At 32.7% G+C, this 14,350-nt stretch overlaps 2 protein-coding genes across 5 annotated transcripts; both read right to left on the bottom strand.

The window, feature by feature from the left end:
• Positions 1–1,475: 1,475 nt before the first annotated feature.
• On the bottom strand, positions 1,476–4,558 carry LOC108320840 (heat shock 70 kDa protein 8-like). Its single transcript, XM_017552392.2, has 2 exons — positions 4,387–4,558; positions 1,476–3,334 (listed from the first exon to the last, which is right to left on the bottom strand). The coding sequence occupies exon 2, from the start codon at positions 3,331–3,333 to the stop codon at positions 1,615–1,617; it is 1,719 nt and encodes a 572-aa protein (XP_017407881.2). The 5' UTR covers position 3,334; positions 4,387–4,558; the 3' UTR covers positions 1,476–1,614.
• Positions 4,559–6,886: 2,328 nt separating this feature from the next.
• On the bottom strand, positions 6,887–11,867 carry LOC108320886 (cellulose synthase-like protein D2). Of its 4 annotated transcripts, none has more exons than XM_017552468.2 (4): positions 11,688–11,867; positions 9,846–10,739; positions 8,933–9,740; positions 6,887–8,839 (listed from the first exon to the last, which is right to left on the bottom strand). In XM_017552468.2, exons 2-4 carry the CDS (start codon positions 10,709–10,711, stop codon positions 7,082–7,084), a joined length of 3,432 nt encoding a protein of 1,143 aa, XP_017407957.2. In that variant the 5' UTR covers positions 10,712–10,739; positions 11,688–11,867; the 3' UTR covers positions 6,887–7,081. The 4 variants fall into 4 exon arrangements, with proteins under 4 accessions (XP_017407957.2, XP_052725314.1, XP_052725313.1 ...); XM_052869354.1 differs by lacking the exon at positions 11,688–11,867 and adding an exon at positions 11,614–11,664; XM_052869353.1 differs by lacking the exon at positions 11,688–11,867 and adding an exon at positions 11,568–11,631.
• Positions 11,868–14,350: the final 2,483 nt, after the last annotated feature.

The following is a 14,350-nucleotide window of genomic DNA, read 5'->3' as shown; positions in this document are numbered from 1 at the left end:
ACATTTGAAAAAGGATTTAATTTCTTCACATCATTTGAGTCATGTTAAATCATTGTTGTAATAAGGTCATTGCATGTTTATATACATGTATGCATATGCTAAAACTGAAATCCCAAAGTCAATACCTTTTTCTATTTTCCAATTTAAAAGTTCAACTACTTCAATGGGATGGATATGAATCAAGGCCTAGTTGATGCTGCAAACTAATAAAGGAAAACACATTTATTTCACTTTTGAATGAAATGTATTGAAAGACTTACTCGGTATATGATCTACGTTAGAGAATTAAAGAACCAGAGGTAGAAAAACTTGTACAAATAAATGTATGAATACTATTTTAAAAAATAAATGAGAAAAGTTAACTAAATACTTTAATGAATTGTTGAATCAAATTTTCGTAATTCAATTTATACTTTTTCTTAAATTATCATGTAAATGTCGTGCATTAAGAATATTTTATATTTTTTTTAGGAAATAATAATATTTTATTTTTTGTTTATTGAGATGTAGTAAAGTTTTCTAATAATTAAATGTTTTTTTCTCTTTTGGGTAAGTTTTTATTATCGTCTTTTCTACATAAATACGATAGTTTTGTCTACAATGTGAAAATAACATGAAGACTAAAGTATTTTAAGAAATTGACAATTTCGATTTCTATCTTTCTTTTTTTTAAAAATTAGTCCACATAAAATTTAAAAAAAATAAATTTTTTTATTTAATATTTAATTTTACTTTAATTTAACTCAGTTGAGTCTTACACTAAAAATATTTTTGAACTACAATAAAAAAAACTATATAATTAACTAGACTAATACGTAAAGATAATCATTCAAAATTTATTCAAAGAAAATCTAACTAAACATTTATAAATGCCAAAGCATGGTGTCAGCTGGTGTTAGAGTCTACAAGCTACAGACTTTCATAAAGAATAAAAACATCGTTATAAATAATTATGGATTAGATATAATTTTTATGATTCATAAAGTATACGAATAATCTATTTTATAATTTAGTTTAGATATAATTTTTTATATAATAAATTAATTACAAAAACTATATTTAAATAAAAATTCTATACACACTTTTAATTCTCTGATCTCTCTTAAGTTGCCATGTTGCCAAGATCACATGATAGACTTTCATACACAAGTTACTCTAAAAATGACTACAAGAGAAAGACAATTATTCTTATCTTGATCTATCACGAAAAAAATTACTGAAAAAAACTAGTCAGTGATTCTTTCAAAAAATTATTCTCAGAATATATTAAATATATGTGCATGTATGTATATAGTACGTATATTTTGAGAGATGAAAAATAAAGATAGATATTATTTAAAGTCAGCGTAATTAGACATTTTTTAATGCTTAAAATCTGAGTTTAAATTTTAGAAAACATACCGACAAATTTGGAAAAGGAATCTTTAAATCTAAAAAGCTAAGCAAGTAGAGGGTTAAATGTCAACTCATCAAGCTATCCTGGAACTCATTGTTTCCATTATTCTAGTTACAAAATACAAACAACAGACATGTACTGTATATCACTTTCTATTGCTGAAACAGACACAGGATGACAAGTAAAAAAAAGATGTGAAGTTGTGTACCAGTGTAACTTTATAATGCGATTTTCCGGAGAGTAACCAAATCAAGTGTGGCACCATAGCTTCTATTTAATGCCTCAGCGCACCAACCATGGCCGTCATCCACCGATGGCATCCTTACTTCCATAACAGGAACAGCAGGTTTGCGAGAACCCGGCATCACAACACCAGCTAAAACTCTTAGCACGTTTGCAGCGTTTATGTCCATGCACACATTGATTTCTGGGATACCTTTAGGGGCCGCAGGTATTCCCATTATCTTGAAATATCCCAACAGGTGGTTTTCTTCGGCCTTTTCCCCCTCACCTTCATAGACAATAATCAATGCCTCCGTTTGATTATCATGAACTGTTGTGAAAACTAGCTCCTTTCGCGCTGGCATAGCAGTATCTTTCGGAATTACGGGTACAAATTTGTTTCCATCGGCACGAATCCCAATGGCAAGAGGTGTAGCTTGGATAGTTAACAAGTCCAAGTTCCCCAAGGGATCATTGATGCCTGAAGCGACTGCTCCTTCCACTGCTGCACCGCATACAGCAGCTTCCAAAGGATGCATGCCTTTATAAAGTTCCTTCCTTCTACAAACGTTAGCAACAAGACTCTTCACCCTGGGGATATAAGAGCATCCACCTACAATTATCACGTCATTTAAATCCCCAACTTCTACCTTGGCATCTTTCAAACACTGAATGATAAGGTTTTCACATTTCTCAAACACCTTTCTGTTAACCTCCTCAAACTCCTCTCGGTGAACAGCTTTGCATATCTTCACATCGTCTCCCAAATCTACATCAACCCGAACGCTGTTCTGAGAGGAAAGTTGGTGAATTGCATCCTGGGTTGCAACTCGTAGCAGGCCCATCCGCTTAATTTCGCTGACTCCATGATTTCGAAATAGATTTTCAGATTCTGGCAACAGATGACGCATCATATTCTGAAGCAAGTCTTCACCACCAATGGTACTTCCTGCCAAAGCTTTAATCTGTGAAACTCCTCCAGCTGTAGCAGTGACAGCAACATCACAATAACCAGCACCCATATTGAAAATTAGAGCAATTTTCTCCATTCCACTGCCCATACTATCATGAGAACTTTTCTGTTGTTGCTGAGCATACAACAAAGCCACAGCTGTTGGTTCAGGCATCAACCTCAGAACATGAAGACCAGCCATGGCACAGGCGCGCTCTATCCGGGTTAGCTGAAATCGACTGAACGAAACTGGAACTGTTAAAACCACGTTTCTTATTCGTCGTTTCAGCTGAGCTTCAATCATTGCTCTTAATTCCACCAGAAATATCGCCAGGACTTCTTCTGGAGTGGTGGATCTCCACACATTGTTCCATAATGCGGCAATAAATGGACGAACACCGATGTCCAAGGTCTGCACTAGAAATGGGAGATTCTTACAAGCCTGGACAACTGGGTCGGTATCAACTCTGCCTATCAGGCGTTTCATGTTGAAAATCGTGGCTCCAGACAACATCTCATCCTCGTAGGAGAGTTGACTGCTGACTCCACCAGAAGGGGTGTTACCTTTGAAAGTTACAAACGATTTCATAATCTTTTGATTCCCTTTGTTCTTCAAGAGCTCCACTCCAGAACCACTCCACATAGCAACACTACATTGTGATGTGCCAATATCAATTCCAATTGCTATTTCCGAAAAAGTAGATGACTTTTCTTCTCCGGTGGTTTCACTGTCAGACGTCACAATATATGCAGGTTCCGCCATGCTGTGTTTGACAGATAAAAGAAAGTAGAGGTTTATCCATATATTATAATGAAGTGTTTAGCAGAAGGCTCTAAAAGACAAACTCAGCATAGACAAGAAAAATCTCTATCAATATTCTGCTTGAAATTTTCAATTTGTGAAAATTGAGCACTCTTTAGAACAAAAACCGTCTTGATCGTCATAGAAACATAGTATATATTAAAGCAAAAGCACAAGTAACATTTCACATGTGATGATTTATGATTGATCATGAGCCATCCATTCTAAATCTGTTTAACTAGATTTTCCCTGAAATTTCTCAAGACAACGCTTCCAGAAGTAAATTAAAATTACACAAGTATACTCATAAGTATTCTACCACAGTTCAGACATAACTACATAATTTTCTCAAACAATAGCACAAAATAAAATAGGAAACATTCTGACGTCGTTCAACTAGAAATAAAGATAGCGCTCAAGTCCTTTCGTTGACGAGACCAAAGATAAATATATATATATATATATATATATATATATATATATATATATATATATATATATATTATTTAGGAACAAGAACAATAATAGAACAAATTCCGAGGTTCAAAAACACGAGATACATTCCTCGCAGGACTTCTTACGAACATGTATACTACAAACGAATAACTAGAGTATGTCACTAAAACAATCCACATAAAAAATTCGCACTTATCATGTATTATCCTTCTTAAAAATATGAAATAAATCCGTCAACTTATTACATCTCTTTCAACACCGCAGACAAGTTCATCAAAACGCGAAACCTAACAACGACTCTTTCTCTGATGTAGTCAAGTAGCAAGATCCAAGAAACTAATCATCACCGAGAATAACGTTAAAAGAGCAAGAGATAACACCCGTTCAAATTCCTATTCTCTTCAGTTACATTTTCCCCAATTTCAAAGTTAAGCGAAACTGAGTTGGTAGTGTGATTGTGAGTATGGTGATGACGATTAAATTGATCGATTAACTACTAAAACACAACGAGACAGTATAAGAAAAATTAAGCAGTTTCAATCCGGAAGAGCTGAAAACCTGAGTGACACAGCAGAGCAACACAATGTGATGGACGATCGATTTCAGCGAGAATGCGAAGCAGACTGAACGAATGAGACTCGGAAACCCAAGTGGTTCATATAACAAAAAGAGAGTGAGAGAGTCGCTAACTATCACCAATACAAAGGTGCTGAAGTTCTAGACCCTCCCAGAAACTAACCGTTTAGTGCCTTTTCGCACTTTTGTTTATCTATTACATAAATTATTTTAAATTCTAATTAGTCTTAAATAGTACCGTTTTTCTGTTATACAAATTTAAAACAATAAATATTCAAAATCAAATCCTAGTTTCTGTTTTGTAATAAATATTTTCAGTTACAAAGCAATAATGTGTTGAAATGACAATTTGCACTTTCCCTTACTAGACGTTTCTGTATTTTTTTAAATGAGAGTTATATTTTTTATTTACAAAGTTATATTTTAATTATTTTACTGCATCGTGTGCTAATCTCATTTGCAATTAACCATACAGTCTCTACAAACCTGAAAACAGAAAAATAATTTTGAAAAACAAATTATAAGTCGTAATTTGATTTTGTGTATTTCTTATTACCATCTACTACATGCTAGACCCAAGGCACTGTTCTAGATAGTTATTTTCTCGCTTCTGTTACAGGTCAAGGTAACAGTAGTGAAATATTGAAGTATGTTTTACTTTACAACATAAATTAAGATAAAAATCCGTAAACAGTTTTAGAAAATCAGTAATTTAATTTTGAAAACTAGAAAAGTCTACAAAATAAATTTAAAAATTGATAAAATTTATTTTAATGTCTAAAATGTTGCAGATGAGTGTAACATTATCATATCACACGAGAAAATGCAACCAAGGGTTTTCAAGATATTGACTCAGGAAAAAACATATCAATGTCTGACCGGCAGGTAATGTTTTCTACTAAAATTTTTCTACATTCCTCTAAAAGAGTTTAAAACAAAAATATATAGTGCATACATATAATATAAAAGTAATTTGCATAATGATTGTTCCAAAGTCTATCATCATAGTCTTGTTGGCGGCTTGATATTTGTGATGAGTATGATGTTCGGCTACCAAAAATTAGGTACTCTTATATTTATATAATTATAATTTATTTATCTATATATATATATGTTCTTTCGATACTAAATACTTAATAAAATATATATATATATATATATATATATATATATTGTAATTTTAATTTTTAGAAAAATGATTTAATTAATATTTTTAATAATAAAAGAATAAATATGAATGTGGATACAAATATACTCGTTTTATCTAGAAACGAGAACGAGACAAAAAAAAATTATATCTAATCAATTTTTATTTAGAAGATATAAATATCATATAATTAAACTTGTACTATTCGGCTTGATCCTATTGTAGAATGATATTTTATTAATTTTAATTTGATTTAACAAGAGTTAAAAAAATCACTACGGTCTAAAAAAATTATGCTATAATTGTTTATCTATTTGAATGTCTTCTTTACTTTGGTTTAAGTTCATTTTGATATGGTTTTAAAAGAACTATTATAGTTAAACATAACCTAACATTACAAAATAAATTGTCTATGGTAAACCTAAAATATAATTCATAAAAATTTAAAATATTTATTTATTGTGAATTTTAATATACTCCTAGAATCTTCAACACCAAATTCTTCCAAATCAAAAATGCAGAAGAATAATCTTTAAAACAAAAGCAATTTGTCTATCTGTTAGGTTATGCGAATTTGAATGTGTTATCACAAACTATGTTCCATCTCACACATTACATTACAATTGATTGGGACCTTTTCAACCCAATAATAAACGCCCATGCAATTAATCGTTTGGACCATCTTCTAAGAACTCAATATCATTTATGATTTAAATTAGCAATAAAGAAAAGGATTCTTCTTAATTTTTTATTTCATAGGTCAAACAAAATTGCTAAAAACAATTAATAGGCTATTTGTAATATTATTTCTAGTGTTTTCGATTGTCTAAGACGTCTTTCTTTTTGTAGCACTCGAAAATATTTTAATAATATATTTTAAAATGAATAGAAAAAATAAATTTTGCAAATAAAAATTATATATTTATTTATTACAAAATTTTTAAATTTTTAAAATATTTTTTCTTTTATTTAAAACACATTTTTATGTAAAATCTTTGTTAGGTTATACTTACATGGACTAAGTAAAGAATAAATTTCTTTAGAACAATCAAATATTAGTTTTGGTAAGTATAATAAATCTTATTTATGTTTGAGTTTTTATTTCTTCTCTTATTTGATATATATTAAAAGGTGTTGTCACTATAGGATTAAATTTCTCAAACCTTACTTGGATATTTCAATATCCTAAATGTATCTATCTGTAACCAAAAAAGATAGCATGATCATCACTTTGTTCAACTTCAAATATCCTAAATGTATGTATCTATCTGTAACCAAAAACGAAAGCATTGTTTTCAGAAAGAAACCAGAAAATGAATGTAAGAAGAAAAGAAAAAGTAAAGTCAGTGACAGATCTCTGGAATTAACTTCTAAACAAAATTCATAAGCATAACAACAGACTGCATAATTTAAGTCAATCCATTAGTAGCATCAAGATATAGAATCATTCTATATATATATATATGGAGAGAGAAACTAATTTAAATGAAGAAATTGGTGACTGAATGATGTGAGAAAAAGAATGAGGTATCAAGGAAACTGGAATGAACCACCAATCTGATTAGAACCAGCAGGAGGGTTGATGGCAACCCAGAGGAGAGAAATTGTGATGGAAATTAGGCCTGACCATACAAAAACTATGGTAGGTGTTCTTCCTCTTCTTCCCATCAAACCTTTTGCAAAGGGATAGAGATGAGCCAAGACCCAAAAACTGAAGAACACACCACCCAGTAGACGGCTCCATTGTGGTATCACACTGTAAATGGTTCTGCTAACTCCAACTGCTATTCCTATCAGGTTAACCATCATAATTGTGATAGGTGGTATCATGAGGGATGTCCATTTCACAACATACAGATCAGCAAATTCATCATCTACATCATCGCCACCTGACTTTGATGTCAAGGTGAATGAGATTTCAATTCCTGCTATGACTTTCAGCAATCCTTGCAGCACAGCAGCAAGATGAGCACTTGTCCCTCCAATCAGCCAGAACTGCTCATTTCTCCACCATTCTTCCAGCTCAATCCCTGACCACTTAATCTCAAGCACTGCAAGTATGCACAGAGTCACGGTGATTCCTAAGAGGTATGATAGAAAAGTGACATTGAGGGTCTGCACGATGAACTGCCCAGAGAAAAGGGACAATGCAGGAAGGAAGCAGTAGACAATCAGAAATATGGATGTGAAAGGGTAGATTCCAACATTCAGATATGCAATTCTTTGAAGAATTTTCATTCTTGGGCTGGCCAGCAAAGCATTGTTTCTTGAGAAGAATATCTCAACTGAGCCAGTAGCCCATCTGAGAACTTGATGCAACCTGTCAGTGAGATTGATGGGAGCAGTTCCACGGAAGGCATCACGTTTGGTCACACAGTAAACTGATTTCCATCCTCTATTGTGCATCCTATACCCTGTCACCACATCCTCTGTCACAGAGCCATAGATCCACCCGACACGGTTTCCCCACTCGGTCTTGTCCTCGTACCAACAGGAGATGACACTGATGGCCTCTGCCACTGTCGATGCATCGAGAAGATCGCGGGGGATGGTGAGAGCGCCGGGTGGACGTCCGTTTTTCACGGCAGGGTGATCGGCCAGTGGTCGGCCTTGGAATTCAGCCACAGGAATAGAGTCAATAAGGAAAGTTGAGTTTCCAAATTTCTTCGGGAACAGTGATAGATTCATTTCCTCCTCATCAGAATCACCCATCCTCAATGCCCGGCTCTCTTCTGGGGTGCTTGCCATTGATGCATGTTTCTTCTGACGACCAAAGCAACAATTACAACAACCTGTGTGGTGCTCTTTGGAACGGGGTGGGTCAAAACCATATAGTGCAATCCGTCTGAAAAGGCACCCTGTTCCCACATACACCGGCCCTTGAAGTCCATCAAGGGCTCTCATGTTGACATCAAAGAAGACAGTATTGTGATTAGCATATCTATCAGAGGGATCAATCCCTTCAAACCTTTGGGGGAACTGGACGTAGCAAAGGCGATCGCCTCCGCGATCCATCATAAAGCACATCCCTTCCCTCATTGCCTTTGAGTTGTAGATATAGTGATCACAGTCAAGATTGAGAATAAATGGACCATTAGACATGATTGCCGATGCTCGAACCAAGGCATTCATGGCGCCAGCTTTCTTGTTGTGATCATAGCCCGGTCGCTTCTCTCGAGAAACATAAACAAGAAGGGGAAGACGTATATCAACATCAGTTAGGTCTATGAGACTTGTATCATCTGCATTTCCGGGGAGAGGTTCATCGCTAGGCGGCTTCAACATCACCTGCATTATTATCAGAAAACATAATTCATCATACTTAACTCAATAACACTGGTTTGACACATGAATAAAACATTAGAAGGACCTATTTAGTACCTGAATTATACCAGCATGGTCACCCTTAGAATGCTCGGATGTAGGACTCAACCAAGTTCCTGGCCAATGTGTTCCATCAGCCATCCATGTTGCTTTAGGAATCTTTACCGTTTCTTGAGGTTCATCTCCCCTATTTTGTCTCTGAACTTTCATGGCCTTGATTTCCTCTCTTGCATGATAGGCATCAGATCGGCGACGAATAGATTCCGGCAGACCATTGATCCTAACCTTAAATTCATCATACTCACGCTTTACTCGCCTTCGATCCTTGACAAAATCAGGCCGCACTTTGTTTTTGTAAGGGTCTCTTTTCAAGTTGAAGTATGATTCAGGATTCCTAGGCTCTATATCATGTTTACGGCAGAAGGGAACCCATGAATTAGCAAAGCTAGCAGCTTCAGCCATTGCCTCAAAAGTTAGGAGCGCACCTCCATCATCAGAAACATAACAAGAAAGCTTCTCCACAGGGTAATCAGCAGCTAAAATAGACAGGATAGTGTTTGCAGTTACGAGAGGAGGTTCTTTCTCAGGATCTGCAGTAGAAACAAATATATCTATTCCTGGAAGATCAGATTTTCCAGTTGGATTGTTAGGGGTGGGTGTTTCAAATTTCTCCTTTAGAACATTAAGATCTGTGGAGCGATTCACTGGGCATAGTTTGGGCAGTTGATCCAGAAGCCAGGAAAAAGCAAACCATATCTCACAAACAACAGACATGCCCCATAGCCATACTGCATCAGTATTTTGGTGTTTGACCCTCCATGCCAAGAACAGTGCCAAGACAACCAAACGAATAAAAATGATAAGACTGCAAACAGACACAACGAACAATAAATTAGTCAAATTTAAGAGTAAACAAACAAGGAGCGATATTTTACCAGGAAAAAGTTATTTAAGAGTAAAGACTCTATACCGATATGGACTCAAAATAGCAGCAGGTATCTTCAGTTTCCTAGTAAGTGGTCTCCAAGGCCTGTTCATCAATTCAGTTGGCTCAACAACATCATCCTCTATTTCATTTCCAAAACCTCCTTCCTTTGGCCATATAGCATTACCATAGCCATAGGTCCCCTTTGTTTCAAAGAGCCACCGGTTATGATCAAAGTCTCCAGTTTGGCTCCTCATTAGCATTGATTTCGTTGACTTCATCAAGGACAATCTCTTCTCCATTTTAGAAATTCCACCAGGTGGAGGAAGTGGAAGAGGACGTCCATTATCTACAGCCACTTCATCTAATTCTGTGTTCTTATACTGTTCCTTGCATCCTGGGCAAATACCACCTCCTGTTTTCACTGCATCTATATAACAATCTCTACATATCTTAAAATCACACTCACAGGGAAGAATATCAGCACCACGTTCGTCACTCATCACCTTAGAATCACAACCAGGAACTGCACATGAAGACCCTTTTGCACCAGCCATCTGTGGATGATTTGCTTCAGATTCTATCACCTTATCCATCAGATGGGCTCGAGTAACGCTGTTGAATCCACCTGTGAAAAGTGAATTTGACACATATTGCTCCTCAACTTTCTGTGAGATTGATGGATCCATAGGTTGGTTATCTGGGGTGGCTGGTATATGCACTGTATAATTCATGAAGTCTGTGCTCCCTATTTCACTGTCAAGATCATCTCTAGAGTAACTCACATAGCGACCCGAGGAAGTTCTCCGCCCAAATTGTACACTTGGAGGTAAAGGAGGCTTCTGGCCATCAGCTGCATCAGATGATGTTGATATAGATGATCGGCTTGCTCTAAACACTTTTGATGACATATTTGACTACAGAACTGATTATAATATCCTGAAAATCAGAAATTTACTAAATCAGAACTTCATCAAAAGCTATAGATAATTTTCAATTCACAAGAAACACTGAGACCAAATATCAAACATGAATCTTAATCCATAGCTAAGAGTGCTGTGACAGAGAAAGACCGAGAAAAAATTGTATATTATTCAAGTATCAAACAGACAACTGAAACAAGTATAAGCTTTTGAATATTTGTTCTCCTTTGGTGAAAACTCATGTATATTTTCTTATAAGCAAAAATATAATCTAGACCCCATTACAATAAACACCTTTCTGATCAAACAAGTAAAACGCTGGCTGGATCTCAGTAAAATCTTGAAGATTGATCAGATAATTTCAACAGGTCCACACAAATATCAGAAACAAAAGCGAAACCCGAAAAATGCGAACTTTTGTGAGGGAATAGAAAAGAAGTTGAAAAGATAAAAGACCACATATTCACTGGAATCTACAGAGATGCAGAGACTCAACCCATTGGCATTTTTTCCATAAACCCCCCACTAGAAGATCCAAAAATGTTCTGTTTTTTTTTTCACTCAAAACAAAACCAACCCGAAGAGAGTACGAGCTCCAAGTTGTACATGATTCTGATAGGAAAAAAAGGTACAGAAGTCATCTTCACACAAAAGCAAAAACACGAACCCCTTTGACACTGCTGTCCCTAATCAGCAGCAGCAACCACATTAACAAGTCAGCCAAAGTTGGTAAACCCCTTTGACTTCCCTGCTTCGGTGAACTCACAAACAATCATAAATCTAAAAAAGCTCAGATTTTTATTTATGCCCAATTCACAATTCTAAGCTTTCTCATTTTCTTAACCTCAGCCATCACTCATACAGAAAGACTCCTCAGGTAAAGCTTGAACCTTGAAGTAGAAAAACAACCATGAATGCGTGTTACACAAAAGGGGTGGTGCAAAGGATGAAAAACGAAGATTACCTCTTTACTTAGTTTCAGATCTGTGTATTGTGAATTTACCAGAAAGCCATGAGAAAAGAAGAGAAGGGATGAGTTTGAATTTGAATCTGATAGAAAGCTTAAAAGTTATAAAGTGTTGAACTTGCTCTCCAACTGTCACCCTTGTAGGCTTCAAAATACAAACAAATAAACGCGCTTACACGACACTATCACACGCAATTTAGACAGAGCAAAAACAGAAGCAGAATCAGTCATCACCAAAACATGTTTTATATCTTTTATTTTGTTTTCTCGGATCTTATGTTATATAAAATATGACATTTTCTGTAATTAATAACATTCGTATTGCAAATCACAAAAGGTTATTTATTTTTTTTTGTTTATTTTAGGTATATTAGAATAAAATAAAATAAAATATATTTAATGATTTAAATTACATTAATTTCATTTAATGATTTGTATTAATTTTAAGAAAAATATTTCTTAACAATTTTTTTATAACGTGGTGACCTGTGGTCTGTTTTAAATATTTTTTTAAAATAAATTTAAACTTATTAATAAAATAGTGATTTATAATTTATTGTAAAAAAAAATTATTATAAAAAGTTATTGACCTATTTCAGAATTTCAGTTAGTTAGCACCAATAGGAGTAGCGATGTTAGTGTTCTCAATTATTCCAAACACCAAAAAGATTGAATTGTACAATTCTATCACTTGCAATTGTAGGGACCATTTTGTAAGAATTTAAAGAACTTGAAAAGAAATTTCAATCATGTGAAATTGGTATGTTTGATAGACAATATTGCAATTTTCTTTTAAAAAATATGAAATAAATTATGTTAAGGAAAAAATATTCATTATCTATGCTTAGATTTTTAATGATGATAATCATTACTGATATGTATCAATGTCAAGCAATATTCTATTAATTATGTCATGTTAATTTTTTCATTAAGACTATGATCTCTCACTAGTTTTATTTTCATTAATAGAATTCATCATTGTCGATTAAAAAGCGACATAACAAATAAAAAAACATTTTTTTTATGTAAAAGAGTAGCAGAACATGGAGACAATTAGACAAAATATCACTCTCCCTCGAGAAATGCACTATCCAGAATATAGCTTTATAATTATTCATTTTAAATATAAAAAAAAATCTCCATTTTTAGAAAATTAGTTTGTTTTTCATAAAGTTGCAGAAAATGCGAAGCGTGGACCTCCTCCATCAGAATTGCTCCCATAAAAATTCGTGAACTTTTGTTGTAAATTGTTAACAAATAAATATCAATCATGACTATCTAAAAAGAACAACATAATAATGTCTTTTATTAAAAAAAGGAAAAGATTTTTTCTTAAAATGAGTAATTTAAATTTATTATGTATTTTTTGAAATAAAATCATGACTAAGTTTCAATATTTAGAACAATTAGTATTTTTAATATGGCATTTGCTTTAATAATGTCGTTTTAGATAAATTTGAGATAAGAATATAATTTTATATGTAATGATGGAAAATTTCAACCTAAAGATTATAGTAATAAGTTTTTAAGAATTATAAAGTACATTATATATATGTATGTATATATATATATATATATATATATATATATATATATATATATATATATATATATATATATATATATCAATCAAAATTTTAAGAACAATCAATAATATTATATTTTTATTATTAAATTATTAATCTTGTTGATGTATGCCATAATTAAATATAAAACTAAATTATATATAATTAGTGTAAGTCTTATTCTTACTATCTTTTCTTATTGAGTTATATTTAATTTTATTTTTATAAAAAGGTTTAATGAAGACTTTAATGTATAATTTTTTTGTTAAAACTTTGTAGGTAATACATTCTCAACTATATTTTTTTACAAGAAATTGACTGGTTATTATTAAATCTTATAACATCAATTCCAAAATAACTTGCTCCACCGCTTGCGTTGAAAATTGCTCTTCGTTTATGTTTAAATTAAAGTACGTAGGTTTTGGTACTTTTCCAATTTTCTATATTTTACTTTACGGAAAAAATGTAACTTAGAAACTAAAGAGTTGGCTGAGTCGAGAAAAGACTAATGTGATTATGATTTGGTTTCATACATAATATTTGTTGAAGATTTCAAATTTAAATGAGATTATGCATATATTAATATAATCACGTAAAAAAATTATAAGAAAATGTTCCGAGAACAATTTAATGAAGTTTTTTTTATTTCATTTTAATATAGACATAGCAATTTTATTTTCAATATTTTTAGTGTTGTAAACTATCTACGAAAAAAGAAATAAATGTTTTCAGTATTTTTTTCTAGAAACAAAGTAACAGTTGGAGATGAAAAAAAAAATCAAAACTCAATTTTGAAAAAAAGAAAGTTAAATATGTTTTTAGTTTTTAAGACTTTAACCGTAATTTAATCTTGCAAAACGAACTTGTAAAATAAGATTTATGTCAACTTTAAATTAATTTTATCTCTAATTGATATGAGACTTCTAATATATTATTTACTATACTAAAATTGATGGTCCAATTGCGGTCTAATAACAGATAAAATAATATATCTAACAAATAATAAATATCGTTAAAACATATTCTAACCATAACATATTAATAAATAAACTTTAACTGTAAATTTCAATTACATTTATAAGTTAGTATGAAAGC

This window comes from Vigna angularis, chromosome 10 (assembly GCF_016808095.1).
Source record: "Vigna angularis cultivar LongXiaoDou No.4 chromosome 10, ASM1680809v1, whole genome shotgun sequence".
Classification (NCBI taxonomy): domain Eukaryota; kingdom Viridiplantae; phylum Streptophyta; class Magnoliopsida; order Fabales; family Fabaceae; genus Vigna; species Vigna angularis.
This window is presented reverse-complemented; position numbering and strand designations above follow the sequence as displayed.